At 46.2% G+C, this 21278-nt stretch overlaps 1 protein-coding gene across 2 annotated transcripts in view; it reads left to right on the top strand.

Annotated features, from left to right (window-relative positions):
• Nucleotides 1-21278, top strand: part of DPYSL2 (dihydropyrimidinase like 2) — an 86426-nt gene that overhangs the window by 38282 nt on the left and 26866 nt on the right. For both annotated transcript variants that reach the window (XM_083184787.1, XM_083184788.1), the window contains exon 2: nt 17877-17965. In XM_083184787.1, the coding sequence (XP_083040913.1) occupies nt 17877-17965 (89 nt within the window). The remainder of the gene's footprint in view (nt 1-17876; nt 17966-21278) is intronic.

The following is a 21278-nucleotide window of genomic DNA, read 5'->3' on the forward strand; positions in this document are numbered from 1 at the left end:
TATCTCTCCATTATATCACTCTTCAAGGGTTAGTACATCTCTCCCTATGATAGTCTTGGGTACTCACCCTCTTGAAGGTGCTCGCTGCTCTCACTGTCACAGTAACTCCCTCTTCTCAGTCATACGCCTATCTCTTATATAGCTCATCGTTGCCATGCCAATTCTCATGTGTGACTCCCTTGGCGATTGGTGCGATACTGTCACCATGTGCGTGTGTCTGATTCGCTTGTGCGCCTCATAGAAATGCATTGAGTGGCAATATCGCAGTTTAACAATTCCGCACCACGGTTACGAATTTGCTCTTCTCTGCCTACTGTACAGGTTACTGTACAGTTACTCTCCTGCTCAGCCTGTCACACCCGTACCCCTTACACAGCGCAAAAATAATCTTGGTCGACCTGGGTCTCTATGTGGTGTGAAAGGGCCTTTTCATATTTTAGTGTTCCCTCTAGAAATGAGGGCGGGCAGGGCGCCCCTGCATGGGGGCAGCGCAAGGGGGGCGGACCGGACCCGCCGACATCACAGTTGTGGGCGGTCATAGGCAGCCGACATCACAAAAGGGGCGTGCCCGGGCCGTGGCGTCATGAAAAGGGGCGGGCCCGGCCACCGCCGTCACTAAAGGAGGAGGGCCTGGCCCCGCCAAAGTTACCGTGCTGCCGAGGAAGCGCTGGAAATCGCCGTCTAATCGCACCTCGCTAAAACAGCCTAGTGGGAACACTACATTTCCCGGGTCCAACAGCCGGACATTCCAACCCAGGTTGAAAGAAGAGTTAATCCCGGGTCAGACACATGTTGCTGTGCAGTGTGAACGGGTAACCCGGGTCCAGCAACCCGTGTCCCTTTCACATTATGGAGGAGATAGCATCAGTTTCAAGTGCTGCTTCCTCCCTCGCCCCCGATGATGCCCCACCCCCTTTTTGACGTCAGCTTCCAGGCTTCTTGCCAGGTCACTGTAGGGGACTAATAACACAAATGCTGGGTCGCTCCGTGTCCAAATCCCGGATGCGACCATGCATTTGCGATGTGAACTGACTTGCTCAGCCTGTTACACGTATGAACTAGCTTAGTTTGTCACTTTTTTTTCCACTTTCAGATCGCAAAGCCAGATTGGACCCGGGTCTGGCGCATTCACATTAAACCTGGGTTGCACATTAACCCTTCTTATAACTAAAGGTCGAATTGCCGGGTTGCTCGAACCGTGTTATATGGTTTGGTGCTTTCACACTGCACCGCAGCCTGGGTCCGATCCGGGTTAATGCCAATGTGAAAGGATTATTACCCGCTTGCCCCGCCTGTCGTGCGTACCCACTCGCCATCCTGTGGCATGTACACATGTCTACATGCCATCCTGTTGCATTTAAACATGTCTGCCTGTCAAACATGCTTATTGCATGTCTGTCATAACTAAATCATGTTTTGAAGTTATGCATGCCCAGATTATTAATAGTACATGCTACTCTACTTGACAAACACACTCCCCGATTCTGCATGACACACATACGTTACTGCCTTTTCACACACTTGTTTTCTTCATAACACACAATCACAGTCTCTTACTGAACCCAATCAGAGTGTACTACTGGTAACACAAGTACACCTGGTGCTTGCCACACATAATTGCTGACCACATCTGTCATGCATGCAGCTGCTGTCATGATCTCAGGCTGGTCATGTACTCAGACACATAACCCATATTAAGAGCACACCGGCAGTGTTCGGCCTGTCAGACCAATCACCCATCTATTTCATTGTGTCCTTTTGTATGTGGATTAGGAAAAAGGGGGGGAGGAGGGGCTAAGAGACACCCCCCCTGTGACATCCCAGGTTGGGGACAGACCATCGGAGGACTGTTGGCACAATACATTGGTGGGGTCTTGTTTCCATGGCAACCACTGCCATCGGATGAGACATTAATGCAGAGTCTGCCTTCCTCACTGGAGCAATCTGGAGCATGTAATTTATGTGGAGACGCCCAGCACCAGGGCTGTTCAGTACCGCTAAGCTATATTAAAGAGAGGGGAAAACCCAGAAATCTTAGTTTGTTTTCATCAGCCTAAAGGGGATCTGTTATTTGACAGGCAAATCCAAATTACATATGTCTGGGAGATTAAAATATGCACATAATGAAAGCTGTATGGTGTATCGCCTGACTGCTCTAATATCATCCATACATTATCTTTATGGAAGCTGTTGTAATGGAAAATAAACCGTAATCCTTACCGATGTAGGTATTCGTGGTGAGAGGTACTGATCGGAGCCGTAGCGGGCGTGTGTTATTATTCAGAGGTCTGATATACCCACTAACAGAACAGGGATGAAACCAGCAATGAAAGGGAAGGAGGTATAAATGAAGCTCCAAAACTCATGTAAGCTAAGACCGTAATAATTCCCTATTTCTTATATGCAAGAAACAGACCTACATTATTTAGTAATTATGGGTTGTATTTATTTAACACGTATATATTCTACAGCGCAAATATTTCATTCACAGCGGTTGATTCCCTAATGCAATATTTATTCCCTATCACATGTGCACACACATTTACACTAGGCTTAATGGGGATCAGTATGATTTCTGACGTCAGGATTGATCGATCTCCCGACGCTGGCATCAGAAGGTAAGATCCCCTCCCGCAGCATAACCCTAACCTCCCACCTTAGTGGCTAACCCCCCCCCCCCCCCTAAATGGTTCCTAATCCAAACCTTCCCTCCCTATAGCCTAACCCTAACTGCTCAGTAGGTGCCTAAACCTACCCCCCCACCTGCCCATCCCCGGCTACATTGGATGCGGTCACTAGGTCGGCATGCAGGAAGGTCGACACGGGTTAGGTGGGACAGGGACATTAGGTTGACACAAGCATTAGGTCGACATGGGAAAGGTCAAAAGGTCGACTGAGGTGTTGGTTCTGGACATCACATAAGTGTTCCCTTGGGTTGTGATCTGTTGACTAAAAACATCATGAATTGGATTAATGTGGATTACATTAGTGTAGCGGTTCTCAAACTTGGTCCTCAGGACTCCACACACTTTTTCAAGGTCAACCGGCAGGCGCACAGGTGCATTCATTACTCATTGACACATTTTAAAAGATCCACAGGTGGAGCTAATTATTTCACTTATGATTCTGGATCTTATGACTCGCAAGGCCGCAAAATCCATCTGATGCCGTGCGCAGTGCGAACGCACGGGGGACTGAACAAATCAAAATAAGGTTCTCTGTGAGGAGACCTGCAAAACATGCGCTGTGTGGGGTCCTGTGCATTAGTGTCATTCTTATCAAACCATTGGATGGCTGCATGTACCCTGTGGATGCGGGCGTTATCATGCTCCTGCTGGAAAATGAATGCTACAATTTGGTGGATGATTCCTCTGATCATATTGCCTTCCTCCATTGCTGGTTCTCTTTGTACCACTGACCTTGTAAATGTGCATTGCCCAGTTTGGGGCCTGTGTTACCACGTGGTACTCTTGGCGGATTTGATGAATCTAGGGCAAGTATCCTTGTTGAACTTGCCCTAGGTCTGTCATAGCTATTTGCAGACTTGTTGCTGTGGGTTACCGTACATTTTCTATTAAATGAACCCCAGTGACTGTTATCTCACAATAGTGCAAAGTTCCTCTTCAGATAATGGATTATATAAATGATAATATTTTACAAAAATTGTCAGTGTAATAAGGTAAGATATGTATTATAAACTGTATAATATACCAATTGGTGGAGATTATCGCTGTTCCCTCAAAAGGTATTGGGGGTTATTCAGTCCTGATTGCAGTTGTGAGAATTTGCAAGCCTAACGATTATCAGATAACTGCGCATGCGTACAGATCATAGCCCGAATGCGCGAGGCCAAACTGACCAAAAACTTTGATAAATCCATTTGCAATCACCTCACAGATTACTGACAGAAAGCCGGTGTTTAGGGGTGTTAACTGGCCGTTTTCTGGGAGTGTCAGAAAAAACGCGGGCGCGCCCAGACGTTTTCAGGGAGGGGGTGTGATGTCAGGGCCAGCCTTGGTCAGCCTGTTTCTGTCTCACAGTTGGGCAAGGGACTGAGGGCTAGATGCACGAATACCCCTTTCACACCAGTCTAATTTTCTCGGTTGGGCCCGGGAACAACCCGCGACTAGCGGTGGTTTATAAGGCCCTGTGGAGCAGGGTTGTTCCCGGGTTCAACCCTAGGACCTGGCTGATGTGAAAAGGGTAGGGGGTACTTACCCGGGTCCTCGGTGTGCTGTCAGGCCGGGGATCCACACAGGCGGCGGACACAAATGACTGGACAGGCGGCGGATGAAGATGACGCAGCTCTCCGGTGCCCTCACTGCCACCAGAGAGCTGTGTCATCTGCACCCGCCACCTGTGTGGATCACCCTCCTGCACCGAGAACCAGCAACCCAGGGTGAGTATTGTCCACCGCCTTTGCCGCCATCCCAGCTCCTGCCCGCCTCCTGCCGGCCTCCTCCCCGCCTCCTTCCCACACTAGAAAATGCAGGGACTTTTCTGGTGTGAAAGGGGCCAAACCGGTAATGGCCTGGCATGATCCCTGGGCTGAATTCCCGGGTGGGTCCCTGCATTTTCTGGTGTGAAAAGGGGTATAAGCTTCAAAAGTGATAAAATGGAGAGTGATAAAAAGCAAGCAAGCCAATCAGCTCCTACCTGCCATGCCACAGAGTTTGAAAAATGTCAGGCAGGAGCTGATTGGTTGGTTGTTTATCACTCTCCATTTTTTCACTTTTGAAGCTTAGTGCATCTAGCCCAGAGGCACACACTTGCAGACTGTCAAAATATTTCAATGGTGGGTGAGTTGCGAATAGATTTTCATATCTATTCGCAAGTAATTTGTGGACTTTCCTAGGGCATGATTTCACTCTATCTGGGCAGCGGCTATCTGATCGCAGATCTCTGCAAATTCCCACAGCAGTGATCAGGTCTGAATTAGGCCCATTGATTACTACTCAGCAAATATAAGGAATAAAGGGCAAGATGTACTAAGCTTGAACATGATAAAACACTAGCCAATCAGCTCCTAACAGAGAAAAAGGAAGTTTGATCAGTGCGCTACTATCTGCAGCTGGTACTGGGGTTGTCAAGTCCCAAAATATGTGAATGCAGAAACAAAGTGGTATACCAGCGCAGGCTGAAAAAAATGGTGAGAACGGTATCCTGTACAATAAATTTTTATTATAATTAATTAATTTAGCTGTAATTATTGAATTCCATTAAAAATGTAGTAATGCATATTAAAAAGCATGGATAATGCAAGGACATTCAATATAAAACACTGTACATCACAATGCAAACAGGCATTTGTGTGGGCATAATACCATGAGGACATCATTTGTTGGGTCCCATATGTAGCAGATAGACACTAGGTGGCCAAAAAGTCCCAAATACAGAGTCCAAAGATGGATTAGGTTCCTCTGGCGGGATGGTGAACCTGGATGGCTGATGTTAGCCTGAAGCTGCCTCGGATTGCTTTCCTGATGGGATGGATTGCTGATGAATGTCAAGTGTCCTTATTACATGGAGTGCCGTGATGTTTTTTTGTAGAATGCCCAATTTAAAAGAGCTCAACGAGTTTCTCTGGGATTGACCTCCCAGCTTCTTCAGGAGCAAAGTATAATGCCTTCACCATAGCTGCTGCTAGGAATTTTGGTGCCTGGACTAAAAAATCAGTCCCGGTCCCCAAAATCCCCCCCCCCCCTCACTTACCACCCCCAGCTCCGGGTCTCAACCCCCTTGCGCTGCGGCTGAAGGAAGCCCTGCTCCTGGAATGCAGGCTTCTTTGCCTCCGGACACCACCAGTCAAATAAAATGTGACATGGCTGGTAAGCCAATCAGAGCTAGCGTACTGTTAGCCAATCAGAGCGGCTGCCAGCAGTACGCATGCACTGATTGGCTGCCATCGTCTGGAGGTGAAGAAACCTCTGGGACCCTAAAGGGCTTCATTCAGTGCATTGAGAGTGCAGGCAGCACAGTCGAGGCGGTGGTGGTGGTGGGTGGGTGGGGGGGGAGGGTGGTGCGTGCAGTGGGCAAAATGTGTTGCCAGGCCCTTCCCTCTCTAAAAAAGCCGGTTTGGGACAGCTGTACCCACAGCACCCCCTATTGGCCGGCCTGGCCTTCACTATGTGCTACACAAGGTGTAAGAGAGCTGAGAAGGTCTCTTTCAAGCCATGTCGTCTGTCTAATTGCAATGGAGATTGTAAACCGTTTAACATCAATGCAACATCGGTTGCGTCATCGATGTTTGCTGTAGTCTTGTGTAGTGATGGCTTCAGAGGAGGGGCTGCAGCACAATACAAAATTCAAATAGTGCTGCCACACTCACTGCCAGTGAGTCAGTTTGGAATTCCAATTGGTGGCAGTTGATGTGTCTCCCCTTTTTGAATTTTGACCTGCACTGCAGCCCAGCCTCTGAAGCAGCCACTGGTGTTGTGCATACTCTAGTTACAGTCAAATCCAACTACATGTCTTGTGAAGCAGTAGATTTGCAATTGGAAATTCTTCAGCGCTCCCAGACACGAATGTGGCACTCAAGTAACACACCCATGTAACAGCCCGTTTTTACGTTCAAAGTAGGTCACCTCCCTGTCTCCACTGTGAAACCGGGATCACAAACCCCTTCTCAGGTATGAAGTGGGAGTGAAGTGGTGAGAGGCAGCAGTGTGATCTGCATGGCAGGCACCGTCCGGTGAGAGCAGCGAAACATCTCCCGCAGCAGCCTCTCTCAGACCAGAATTCTTCTGTTTGTGTGTCGGTCTCCAGCGGTTACCAGACATTGGGTTTGTGTCCCACATGTGACTCACACACAAAGTAGTGTTTCCTGTGAAGGGCTGGCACAGCGTCCCCTCTGCTGAGTGTCTGGCTCAGCTGCTAGTGCAGGAAGCTGACACCCTGGCAACTGCGGGCTGCGCACTGCCTCTGGTCACAGGGACTGTAATAATTATTAACAGTTTCTTATATAGCGCACACATATTACGCAGCGCTTTACAGAGAATACTTGTACATTCATATTAGTCCCTGCCCGAGTGGAGCTTACAATCTATATTCCCTACCACATGTACACACAGACATTCTAGGGTTAATTTGTTGGGAGCCAATTAGCATACGAGTATATTTTTGGATTGTGGTAGGAAACCGGAGTACCCGGAGAAAACCCATGCAAACACGGGGAAAATATACAAACTCCACACAGTTAGGGCAATGGTGGGAATCAAACCCATGACCTCAGTCCTGTGAGGCAGTAATGCTAACCATTACACCGTCCGTACTGAGTCATGTTTATGTATACAGTGTATCCTAGAACTATGTTAGACATGTGCTTTTTCCACCTTTGCGTAAAGTAGATACAAACTTGCATATAAATGCATTTCAGGGCTGTGGAGTCGGAGTCGAGGAGTCAGAGTATATTTCGAGTGCCTGGAGTCGGAGTCGGCAAACAATGCACCGACTCCGAAAATTATAATTAATGACTTCCTACTGTAAGAATAAAGACCAATGCATGCAGTGCCTCACGTAACTGCAAAACGAACACGTTAAGTGACCGTGAAAAAGCATGCTTTTCATGTGCTTCACTATATGGCACACAATGTATTCTCCCTTGTAGTTTACAACTTATTTCCAACGTTCAATAAGGTTTTCAATACCTCGAAAAATTCATTCAACCAAGCTCTCCCACCATACGCACAACATATTTTTACGCGGATGAAGATCTTGTTTCATGCGCGGGGTCGTTTGTTTACCTTGGCTAAGCCATTCCTTACGCTGGTTTTTCGTCGCCAGTAACGATTCGGCAAAGAAATCGTTCCTTGTGTCCTTGAATTGAACGGTGATGAGCAAGCAAACCAGCGGACAAACATTGTGTTTGTCCTTTGCTTAAACTGTTTCTGTAGTAATAATATGTATGTTGCCTTTCTTTCCTTCGAGGAATGTATCAAATACATTCGCATATTAATACAGAGGAGTCGGAGTCGGGGTCAGACGTACGATAAGTCGGGGTCGGAGTCGGACCATTTATCTACCGACTCCACAGCCCTGCATTTTAGTACAGCTATATATATTGTCTTCTACTATACAGTAACTAAACATGTGCAATAGTCATTTTAGTACATATGGAAATTAAAATTCTAAAACATTTAACACAACATTGCTGTCCATGTAGTATAAGGAATAATTCACCAATGCTGGAACAAGACATTTTGGTATCCGGACTATTGTTAGACAGCACTTACATCGACAGCCATTACATCGACACCATTAGTTCGACAGCTCAATAGGTCGACATGGTTTTAGGTCGACATGTCATTAGGTCGACAGCTCATTAGGTCGACATGTTTTTAGGTCGACACTACCATTAGGTCGACAGTGTCTATGTCGACAGTCAAAAGGTCGACATGGGTTTTTTCACTGTTTTTTGAGCCGACATGTGCCGACAGGCGGTATTTCATGCCCTACTATCCACTAGGGCGTGGTGGGAGAATAAAATAGTGTGCCGAGCGGTACACTTCAAACTGTGTCCATGTCGACTGTGTCGACATTTCGGCCAAAAACAGTGAAAAAACCCATGTCGACCTTTTGACTGTCGACATAGACACTGTCGACCTAATGGTAGTGTCGATCTAAAAACATGTCGACCTAATGAGCTGTCGACCTAATGAGCTGTCGACCTAATGACATGTCGACCTAATGGTATGTCGACCTAAAACCATGTCGACCTATTGAGCTGTCGAACTAATGGTGTCGATGTAATGGCTGTCGATGTAAGTGCTGTCTAATATCCGTCCCAGACCCGACATTTTGGAGCCCTGTGCCAGAAAGAGTCAAAACAGGGTGGTGGCCACAGAATAGTATTAATTCATATTACACCACACATTAATACATATACCCATTACACCAGAAAGCAGAGCCCCTTATACACATTGCACAACAGTAGAGCCCCTTATAAACATTACGCCTAAGAAAAGCAGCACAGCCTAAAAGCAATCCCCTTTGTATAAGCTGTGTGCTAGAATGGCCCTTTATTGCACTGGCGAGACTTTGTCCAGAGACAGGTACAAGGCAGCAAAACACCCAGAGATCAGTGGACAGAGGTGGGTCAAGCCACATCAAGAGCAGGAACGCTTTCGCCAGCTAAGGGATTGTGGAGCTGAAACTCAGCCAGTGCAGAGACCTTTCGAAGCCTCCAGTGTCTTATCCAAAATGGTGTAGGTCCTCGTGTCCAGGACTTTAAACGGCTGCCACGGGAAACCTCTTCTCCAGCTATATAGGGGCCCCAGGGTCAGAAGTATGATGTCTCTGCCAGGAGATAGTGGGGCAGCCGCATCACTGCCTGCTTAAATGCTGGGTAGATTTGCGTGCTGCCACTGGATGGTTCTCCGCCCGCAGTGCATATGTGCTGAGCACTGTCAGCACCACCTTTAGGGCCTTATTCTAGTTCACTCTTTCTGACAAAATCCTTCTTAGATGGACAAAACCCATGTGCACTGCAGGTGGGGCAGATGTTACTCGTGCAGAGAGAATTAGATTTGGGTGGGGTTTTACTTCAAAGTGAGATCTATATTGCAGTGTAAAAATAAAGCAGCCAGTATTTACCCTGCACAGAAACAAAATAACTCACCCAAATCTAATTCTCTCTGCACATTTTACATCTGCCCCCCTGCAGTGCACATGGTTTTGTCCATCTAAGAAGGATTTTGTCAGAAAGAGTGAACTAGAATAAGGCTATTAGGGCCTTATTCTGGTTCACTCATTCTGGCTAATTCCTTCTTAGATGGACAAAACCATGTGCACTGCAAGGGAACAGATGTAAAATGTGCAGAGAGAATTAGATTTGGGTGAGTTATTTTGTTTCTGTGCAGGGAAAATATATTTGTACACTGCACTATAGATATCACTTTGAAGTAAAACCCCACCCAAATCTAATTCTCTTTGCACAAGTAACATCTGCCCCACCTGCAGTGCACATGGTTTTGTCCATCTAAGATGGAATTTGCCAGAAGGAGTGAACCAGAATAAGGCCCTTAGTTACAGCCCTGTAATGCACCACTGCGGTGAGATATAAGGACAGTATAGTCCTCATGGAGTTGTGTCCCCTTCATAATCTCACTTGACCTGGGGTGGGGTGTTAGTAGGAGTAATATAGAATTGTTTCCAAATACTTGTGCACCTGGTCATATTGATTGTTTTACTAAATGAGTGGAAAGAAGGGTAACACAACCTAATGATTAGCATGACTGCCTCACAGCACTGAGGTCATCCGTTCAATTACCAACTGTGTGGAGTTTGTATATTCTCTCCGGTTACCTTCCACAGTCCAAAAATATACCTGCTGTTAACTTAGCTCTCGAAAATATGATACCCTTTCTAGTCCCATAACATGACATAGGGGGTTATTCTGGTTCACTCGCAAAGGCACAATCGCTCTCTAATAGACAAAACCATATGCACTTCAGGGGGTCCTGATGTAACATGCAGAGATAGTTACATTTTGGTGGGGTTTGTACTTCTGATATCTATGTTGCAGTGTAAAAATAAAGCAGCCAGTATTTACCCTGCACAGAAACAATAAAACACCCAAATGTAACTCTCTCTGCACATGTTACATCAGCCCCACCTGCATTTTATATGCTTTTGTCCATTAGAGAGTGACTGTCCCTTTCTGAGTGATCCAGAATAACCCCCATAGTTTGCACGTTATATGCACAATTACTATTTATTTGCTGAATTTACCAGATTGAGTACAATAGGGCAGTGAATGTGGCATGTGCCATGGTGTGGGCACCCTGTCAGTCTGTACTCTGCAGCCCCTCTGTTGGCAGAGGTTACGGATGGCAGACATTTTGTTCCGGGTAGTGTTTGTTCTTCTCCTGCCTTAGTATCTGTTCCTTCTCTCCCTGGCAGTTCCCTGCTGGCTCAGGCGTCATCCAGTAGGTCTGAGATCCCCCCCACACTGATTTTCAATAGTATTCAGGTCTTGTTCCTCCAGGACTTTAATCTTTCATCTATTTGCTATGACTGGTTCCTGGTGTGTTTTGGATTCTTGTTGTGCTGCAAAATCCATCTTCTGTTCAGCTCCAGGGGACCCTGGATATTATTACAACCACTTGTTTATTATAATGTTTTTTCTATGGTGCCACAGTGTCCATATCACAGTACAGGGAAGATTACATTAGCTTCTAGGATTGTTTGATAAGGTGGTCTTCAGGTCGACCGTATCTAGGTTAACAGTCAAAACGTCCACCACTATTGGTCGACATGCAGAAGGTCACTACATGTACAAGGTTGACATGCATTAGGTCAACATGAAAAAAGTTTAACGTGAGTTTTTCGTGATTTTTTTAAACTGACTTCACACTTTACCATCCTAGTGGGAATATACAGATGGAGCGACTGTCAGCAGGATCGCCTGATGTCCTGAGCTGGCTCAGGCTGGCGGAGAGGAGCTCCATCTGATGGGGCGTCTCACACGCTCTCAGGCGGTGGGGAGCGGCTTCCCTGCACGTCTCCGCTTCAGGGAGACGGGCAGGGCGTGGGGACTGCGGGGAGCCGGTGGAGGGTGGTGGAGGGCTCCGACATAATGTGGCGCTCGAGCGTACCCTTCTGTCAAAAGGCGGCCACCCAAATCCCTGCGCTATGCTTGGAGCGGATGTGTATGCTTACACATCCACTCGCATGCACCCGCTTACACATCCACTCGCACAGAGGAAAAATAATTTGATGGTTACTCACCATGTTATGAACAGTAAGCCAGGACTTACTTTTCACCTGGGCGCTTTCCGACGAATTGGGGGCGTGCGCTGACGCCATGTGACGTCATTCACCTGCCCCCGAGCAGGCAGGTGTAGGCCTGCATTTACTGGGGTCCGCCAAGCGTTTCTATTGGCGTGACCACCGGTTTGGTGGCCACGCCCATGAAGCGCTGGATGAGCCCGAGCGAACGCCCCCTGCCTCTTTCTCAGGAAGCGAGCGCCCCCGCAAATGAAAAATCCGCCGAAGACGCTCGCTGCGGGGGTTTGCACATGCACATTATGGAGCATCCCACCATCGGGGACGGGGGATGAATTCGGACCTGTGCAAACAGGTCTGAATCAGGCCCACTGTCTTGGTATGCAGTAACCCCCACACCCATAATTAATGTCTTTTTTAAGGTGTTAATTTCTTCAAAAGAAATGTTTTTGTAACTGTTGTAAGAAAAGCCACGTGCTGTATTTATTCTGTCCTCAGCCCTTTTTGTCAAACATTTCTGGCTTATTTAATTATGTTGCATATTTGAAATGTTGACTTTTCCTGTATGGCTGTAGGATGTGTTCCCGGCTGCTCTCCCACGCAGATTGCGTTTGTGCCTAGGGTCCTCTCTTCCCAGTGACCTCTGGTCTTTCTGCAGGACCGCTGCAGCTCCCTGTGGTCCTGCTCTGCGCGTGTGACCAGCAGTTATAGCAGAGGCGTTTCTGTGCCAGCCAGATCGTTCCTTGGATTTACTGTCATTGAGTAATCATGCTTCTGACAATGGGAACTAGAGGCTGGAAGCAGTTAGATATTTGTCCTCTTGGCTTTATATTAGTTATTATTATTGTATTAGTAATTATTATCATTGGGACTCTCAGTTGCTAAGATGGGATGTTGCTATGGGCAACCAGTCAGATTCTATCTATTATCTTCTACATCAGGCAATTTCATCTATCTACCACCATCTAGAACAGGCATGTCCAAACTATGGCCCTACAGCTGTTGTGAAACCACAAGTCCCATCATGCCTTGCCATAGTTTTGCTATAATGGAATGCTAAAACTATGGCAAGGCATGCTGGGATGTGTAGTTTCACAACAGCTGGAGGGCCACAGTTTGGACATGCCTGTTCTAGATGGTGGTAGATAAATAAGAAGGGGTTACCCATAGCAACTTCCCATATGAAATAGTGCTCCCATCTTACATAATAACCCCCATAGTGTTCATTCTAGAACCCTGCATATTTCAAAACCTGTGCAGTACCTCTTCCCTGCCTGGGGTGGCGCTCTCTGCTGTGGTGCTCCTAGAACCGTGTTGTCTTTATTTTAATACTGAGATGCAGACCAGACCTGAATTTCACAGCTTTGAAGGTCAACCAGAATCACCCCCATTATGTAAGGCCTTGCAGGCTGAACGTTGGTGAGTTTTTACTTTAAATATGGTTATAATACTAAAAATAGTATAGTTGTAAGATATAAACATCTACTTTGAATTATTTCAATTGTTTTTATAGGAGGGGAGGCTTTGCCCTCCCTGACCGCGCGTCACTGATGCCGGCGCATCCCTATGAAAGTCCATTCCATGCATTTCTCTTGTCGGGTTGTATATTTAAACTGGTCTTTTAGCAGCTTCACTGAAACCTAAAGCTGAGATTCCATTACCTGTGTATGTCCTGTCCCATGGTCATTGTCTACTTTATTATGACCAGTGATTATAGCACCAGCCAGACTGATGGAAGCATTAAAGCTGTGAGGGATTGATGAGATCCAGCGTAGGCAACCTGTGGCTCTTCAGCGGTTGTCAAACTACAAGCCCCAGCATGCTGTACCAGTTTTAGCACTCCCTAAGAGCAAAACTGTGGCAAGGCATGATGGGACTTGTAGTTTCCCAACAGCTGGAGAGCCATGGGTTGCCAATGCCTGATTAGATGCCTGCAACCTATTTTGTGCATTGTACTGTAATTTTCTGGTACAAAATGGCTGGTTGCTAAAGAGAAAAATACATTTGCTTCTGCCCCCTAATTGTCAGATTAATACAATATGTAATACAGTTTAGCTACCTTGCTGACCAAGGTAAGTGTCATTGTCCCTTAGCTTTGTGCGCATCCATCCATTAGTACAAGTACAGACAAATTTTCCAGGCTCAGCTGCGCTGCCGCAGAGGGCTGTCCCGGAAAATTTCCAGGCATACCACTATGCAGAAGGTGCACGCCAGTGGTGCTTTCAGCTGTGCACCACTGGCATAACACCTCTAGGCCCCCCATCACCTCCGCTCCATCGATCAAACACCGGAGCTCCCCAGCCACCATTCACAGCAATGACGAAGGCGGCAGGCTGGGGTGGCTCGCGGGGACTCGGGAGCGCTCAGGAGTTCAGGCGCCCGAGTACTCCCGAGCCGCTGCGAACATCCCCGAGCCTGCCGCCTGTGATCACTGCTGTGACTGGCGGCTGGGGCAAGGACACGGGAGCTCCGGCATACAAACGCCGGAGCAGAGGTGAGGGGGAGGGGGGGTGTCCTACGTTGTGTGGTGGGTTTGCTGGGACAGGACAAACCTGCTCTGGTAGGTTTGTCCTGCCCCAGCAAAAAAAACACCACTCAAGGGTTAAACCCAGCAGCCAGGTGCTGGCTGATGAAGCAGTTTCTTCGGCTAAGAAGCCTCTGTAACCTGACCTGGGCCCAATGGATGGGAACCCAGTCCATCCACACTTCCTATCTACCCTTGGCACCTTATGAGTAGCTTCCACCAGCCTTTCTTTTAGTGGCACAAGCCACTATTAATTCCCTAGGGTTGTTTCCAAGTGGCAAAGTACCTCTCTTGCCACAGTAAGCCATGTGTACTGGGGCATTTAAATTCATAGCATACCTTCATTGTAAAACCAAAACTGGGGGCGCCCATAACCAGATATATTACAGGAGAAATATGTCATTGGAAAAATAGATTTTTCCATCACTTTTGCCACCTCTTACTGTATATTGGTGGTTCCCAAACTTTTTTGAATCCGCTCCCACGAGTATCACTTTTTTTTTCATGTCACCCCTAGGCCAAAAGTTTCTCAAAACTTTTTCTTAAAAACATTTTAAATTGAAAAAAAGTGAATTGATTTTATATGTTACCTTTAGGGTCAGTTATGTGGTGAGGGATCAGATTTGGTTCTGTTTGTCTACATATTTTATTATTGGAAGCCACCAGCAATGCTTTTACCTTTATACATTAATAATATTCATTGGTATTGGATCACCAACCCACAGCACTCCTGCAAGTGTTTGGAGACACCCCAGTATACCTAGGCACACTGTTTGGGAACCACTATGGGGTGATTCAGCTTCACTCGGAAGGGGCCAAATTCGGTCCCGTTCCAATGGTGGGGGTCTGCTCATGTGTGTATTTGCGCATGTGCACACCCCCTGTGCGAACGCCTTCGTCAAGTATCACACTCGCTGAGGTAGGGAAGGGCGAGTGGGGGACACCGGCCCGGAGCAGCGGAACCCCAAGCATTTTATGGGCGTCCCAATGAAAACGCAGGCGGGCCGATGCCTGTTTGGCGCGGGCGGTTGCCGTAACATGGCGTCAGCACCCCCCCTGTCTTTTGCGACCTGTGACACTGTATAAAGCTTGGTGAGAGACGAAGAGAGATAAGGTACCAACCAATCAGCTACTAATTGACATCTTTCAAGCCCTGCCTGTAACATGGCAGTAAGAAGCTGATTAGTTTGTACTTTATCTCTCCACTTTTATCTCTTTCCAAGTTTTGATAAATCTTCCCCTAAGCTAGTACGATTTGATACGCCGCTAGAAATCCTTCATTTTAAATAATAAATGACTGCGCTGTACGTTTTTGAATCCTGATGGAAGCTATGTTAATGGAACGTGGTGTTAGATTGTACAGTTGTTCCATCAAATACATTTTTTCAGAACATCTTCCACTGTCATAGAACACACCCTAAGAGACGAAGTGCAGAAAACACACAAATTCCAAGTTATTTCCATTGGCAAAAAACGAGTGTCCTGAAAAAACAGAGACAATGGAAGCCCTGTACGTAGATATATTGGGTAGGATGTTTATTAACGGGCTGCCGGAAAGCCGTGGCAGTTGCTGAGTTTGTTGTTGGGCATTACTGTTATACAATACCCATATGGTAGCTAGCTGGCGCTCCGTGGAATAGGTGGTTACTAAGCCATCAGAACTGCTGGGAGTTGGTTCTTATATGTTATATATTACAGAAAAGGGTATATACTGTACGGTTATTTTATAGAAACAAGCAATTAGGTTGCGTGGTATGTTGTGCATACATAGTTGTGTTTGACTACAGAAGGCACTCTTAGATACATTAATGTCTAGATCCTATATACACTACCGGTCAAAAGTTTTAGAACATCCCCATTTTTAATCCTTTTACGGAAATGTCAACAATAAATGTTAGGAAGATCAACTATATATTTAAAATTTACAAAGATATGTCTTTTTTGAGGGAGCAAATTATGGGTTAAGCTGGCCATACACTTATGCGAGTTTGCGAAATTTCAACCGATACAGACGCATCGGGCCGTGGAATCGGGTTAAAAGTGGCAAACCGCGTGTGTTTTACATCCGTCCGATGCGCAGGCCCGGAGCTCATCAGATAGGAAGGAGCCTCTAGATCGCAATTGCTGCACCGTAGGCGGTCGTATTCTGTCGTGTTAAGAATACGAATACGACTGAGTCATATTCGTTTTCTTAGAAAATATCCCCCAATGTATACTGAATGCAGTATAAATCTAGTCAGGTGATGGTGACGTACTGAGCCACGCATCGCCGTTGCTGGGGGGTATATACTCAGAGCAATACATGCTCAATTTCTAAGCAATCTAGTCAGATCTCTTACAAATAGCCCTGGAATTGCCCCATGTGTATGCATCATTATTACATCCTGAGAAGTATTACAATATTCCTTTGCAAGAATTGTATAGCTGTCCTAATGATGAGAAAATGTCAGTAACTCTTAAGACAGGCATGTCCAAACTGTGGCCCTCCAGCTGTTGTGAAACTACACATCCCAGTATGCCTGCCTTGCCATAGTTTTAGCATTCCCTAATAGCAAAACTGTGGCAAGGCATGATGGGACTTGTAGTTTCACAACAGCTGGAGGGCCATAGTTTGGACATGCCTGCCTTAAGAGAAATAATAAAGTAAGTCAAGGTGTACGTGAGTACAGTTTCCTCCACAATAAAAAGGCATTTGGACACTGGAGGAAACAACAGGAAGTGGTGTGACAGACGATAAAGCCACAACATAAGTTTCTGGGAGACAACAGCTTGTGTGATACTGGTCAATGTGAGCAAGTCTCAGCTTTAGCTGTGTAGAGAAGTCTTTGGGATTCAGGTTTGATAGGTCAAGTGGCAATAAGAAAACCTTTGCTAAGATGGCAAGATAAGGAAACGAGGCCTGTCTGGTTCATTAAACACCACCAGTGGACTAGTGAAGATTGGAGAAAGCTGATGAATTTAAGTCGCCAGCGTTGTCACACGCCTATCTGTATGTAAAATATGCCAAATCCCATGTAGCTGCTGTGCAGCTCACGGGGGTAATGGATGCTACTTTTTCCCTCTGAGAAGTCGCACAGTGTATGGGGGCCTTAAAACTGGAAATCTTCGATCATTCTATTTTTTTGTGTCAAGTAGCTGATAAATTGGTTCATTAATGTGTGTCTTTTGCTATATATGAAGTCAGCAACTTTCGCAGAGTGAACCTAAGGGGCTACCGCAGCATACTACTGTGCCACTACCCTATATACAGTGACCCAAACATACCTCCAGGCCAATGCAGACCTACCTTGGAGGAAAAGAAGGAGGTGATTGGCTACAAAACATGGAATAGCCACCACAGTCTCCAGACATACGGGTCTACTTTATCTCCGTCCATGTTATCGCGCACAGAGTGAAGGACAGCATTGATTGCTGTTACAGAAAGAGCGCCACAAGTGTGCAGCGATTATAATTGCAGAAGGCGGCTACTTTTGATAAAAAAAAAACAATTAAAAATGAGAAAACCCGGGTGTTCTAAAAGCTTTAACAGATGGTGTATATATTATCAATTACAGATTTAGAGCATTATACCTTGTCCCCAGAGACCTGAATAAACAGTCACTAACCATTATAATATATTTTGTTTCAGAGCGATCGACTCCTTATAAAATGTGGGAAAATTGTCAACGATGACCAATCATTTCTTGCTGACATCTACATGGAGGATGGGTTAATTAAGTGAGTATACCATTAACAATGCTAGACTGGTGCTAGAACGCGCTCATGTCATTGACTCTGACCCATATTCACTCTTGTACTCATGCCCAGTATTACAATAAGCTGTAAATGTATTTGCATTGCACATAAACGCTGTGATGTGTGTTACCATAGCTGTAGGCAAATGTTTAGGCTTGTTATACTTGGTGCTATTGTGTGTGGGGGGGTCCGATAGTACAGAATGTGTGTGTTTGTTGGGGGGGGGGGGGGCATAGTACAGTATAGTGTGTGTGTGTATGTGAGGTGTTCCACTGTACATTATTGTGTGTGTGTGTGTGTGTGAGGTGTTCCACCGTACAGTATTGTGTATGTGAGGTGTCCGATAGTACAGTATCGTGTGTGTGTGTGTGTGGTGTCCCATAGTACAGTAGTGTGTGTGTGTGTGTGTGTGTGTGTGTATGTATGTGAGGTGTTCCACAGTACAGTATTGTGTGTGTGTGTGTGTGTGTGTGTGTGTGTGGTGTCCCATAGTACAGTATTGTGTGTGTGTGTATGTGTGGTGTCCCATAGTACAGTATTGTGTGTGTGTGTGTGTATGTGAGGTGTTCCATAGTACAGTATTGTGTGTGTGTGTGTGTGTGTGTACAGTCCCATAGTACAGTATTGTGTCCGTGGGGTATCCCATAGTACAGTATTGTGTGTGTGTGTGTGTGTGTGGGGGGGGGGGGGGGGCTGTCCTATAGTACATTATTGTGTGTGTGTGTGTGTGTGTGTATGTACAGTATGTGAGATGTCCCATTGTATTGTGTGTGTGTGTGTAGTCACATAGTACAGTATTGTGTGTGTGGTGTCCTATAGTACATTATTGTGTTTGTGAGGTGTCCCATTTTACAGTATTGGTGTGTGTGTGGTCACATAGTACATTATTATGTGTGTATGTGAGGTGTCCATAGTACAGTATTGAGTGTGTGTGGTCACATAGTACATTATTATGTGAGGTGTCCATAGTACAGTATTGGTGTGTGTGTGGTCACATAGTACATTATTATGTGTGTGTGTTTGTGTATGTGAGGTGTCCATAGTACAGTATTGGTGTGTGTGTGGTCACATAGTACATTATTATGTGTGTGTGTTTGTGTATGTGAGGTGTCCATAGTACAGTATTGGGGTGTGTGTGTGTGGTCACATAGTAAGTACATTATTCTGTGTGTGTGTGTATGTGAGGTGTCCATAGTACAGTATTGAGTGTGTGGTCACGGTGTCCCATATTACAGTTATGTGGGTGGGTGTATTGTGTAGGGCAGATTGGATGCTTACACATAGAAGAATTTTGAGATAATTTCGCATCCGACTTTGCTCATATGATGGATGGTGAATTTGCCGAGTTGCCCTGGTGCCTATGGAAAGTCCTGCCGAGTTTGGTTCTTATTGTTTCAACCATGATTTTCATTTGTAAAAAAGCAAAATTGGCTGAATTTTGTGCTCTGTAAATTTGCCAATATGCGATTCCTGGCCGAGATCTTCGGAAATTTCCCTTTATGTGTGTGTGCTACATAAATAAATGGTAATAATAATTTGACTTTTTTTCCCAAATAAGTGAATGAGTCGCACACAGAAGCTACATGAGATGCCAGCACAGTAGGCCGGGTAACCCTACATTGTATTTTTGTTGCATTGGTGATGTGAATAAGACACCGTATTATTATGAAAAAGCCTCACATGGGCTCAGTTGTAAAGTCGGTGAGGCACCAAGCAGGGCCCTTAGGTGCGAGGTCAGGACAAGGGAATGTGGACACATCTGTATGTTACAGGGTCTGGGATAACCAGTGCTTGGACGAAGAGCTTACAGTAATTGTAATCGGGTTTGGTTCAATAGATCTACAGTAAAAAGACAGTTAATAGGTCGACTCCAAAGGGTTGACATGTATAAGGTCAAAAGGTCAACACGAAAATGGTCGATACAAGTTTTGTGTCATTTTCTATGGGTATCCATATTTGAGCCAATTATTACCCCTTTTACACCAAAACGCCAGGTCGCACCCAGTCTGCCCTGGGAAACTTCACCGGCGCGCCCCCCCCCCCCCCCCACGGCGGAGAAGGTTCTGAGGCCGGTGCTTAGATTGGATTGCATCATCTCAGAGTGCCGGGAAATCCACCAGCTGGGACCCCCGCCATCATAGCAACGCTGGGGCCAAGCCCAGCACCAAGGTAATCTACTGGGCTGCCTTCAGCCTCCGTGCACCCCCTAGCCCCCTGAGGTGAATGGATGCCGCACACAGGTTTCATTCACCTCCGCTGCTGTCTGCACAGTACAGCAGAAAGCACCAGAGGCTGTGTGCGCCACCCGCCCAACCTCCATGTTGACCGCAGGACGCTGCGGTTCGGAGGTTGGGCTTCGCCCATAGCTGTAAACGGATGATCCGGCATACCCGTTTACACTGCCTTCTACCCAGGTTCTACCCTGGTCAGGACCTGAGTAGAAGTCCTGTGTAAAGGGACACGGGTTAACCCCTTTTACTCCGCCGCTGACCTGGGTCCATGAGGGAAAACCCCAGGTTTTTGCTGCAGTGTAAAAGGGATAGAAACACGTACCCTTCTGGGCAAGCTCGGTCACCACGCTTTGGCCAGAATTTCTTATTATTCCCAATCGTAGCCCTTGTGGTTGACAAAATGTTGAAAAAGTGAAAAAAAAAAACTTGGCTCAAAATTTCACAAAGATCGAGTCTACTTTTTGAACCCGTTGACCTTAAGCAGTACCTTTTACCTGTCAACATTAACACCTTGTTGCATGTCGAACAGTTGGGGTTGACTGTCCCATGATTTTACTGTAGTTCTATCAACCGGATACCGTTGTAAATCAGTTTTCCATAAGAAGAATGGGGAAACCAGGCCAAAGTAAGACTAACATGGCTCTGAGCGGATTGGAGGAAACATCTGGAAAGTGTCATCCCTGCTTATGAATCAGTCACAAAGTACTGAGATGGCGCACAGACGTGTGTACATATCACTCGCATTACTTTATTATGTGTTAACGTCTCTGTAAGTCAGCACAGCTTTACTGACTACAGTGATGAAGACAGCGGCCTGGCAGCTGGGATACACTTCATATGAAATATAGCTCAATAACATTGCCCCTATCGCTAGTTTGGTGACAGATATTCCCAAGCACTTACCGACTAGGAACTGCCGGCGTGGTGTCAACAGTAGTCCGTCCAAAAGGAAAAACGGAGAAGGGAAGGAAAGATATCAGCTCAGTTACTCCTTTACAGAGGCCAGTGTAGAGGAGACTGACCTACCAATTAGCTGGCTGCAAAGTCATTCACATGCGGGGAAA

Source organism: Crinia signifera, chromosome 4, assembly GCF_055691185.1.
Source record: "Crinia signifera chromosome 4, ASM5569118v1, whole genome shotgun sequence".
In the NCBI taxonomy this organism is placed as follows: Eukaryota; Metazoa; Chordata; class Amphibia; order Anura; family Myobatrachidae; genus Crinia; species Crinia signifera.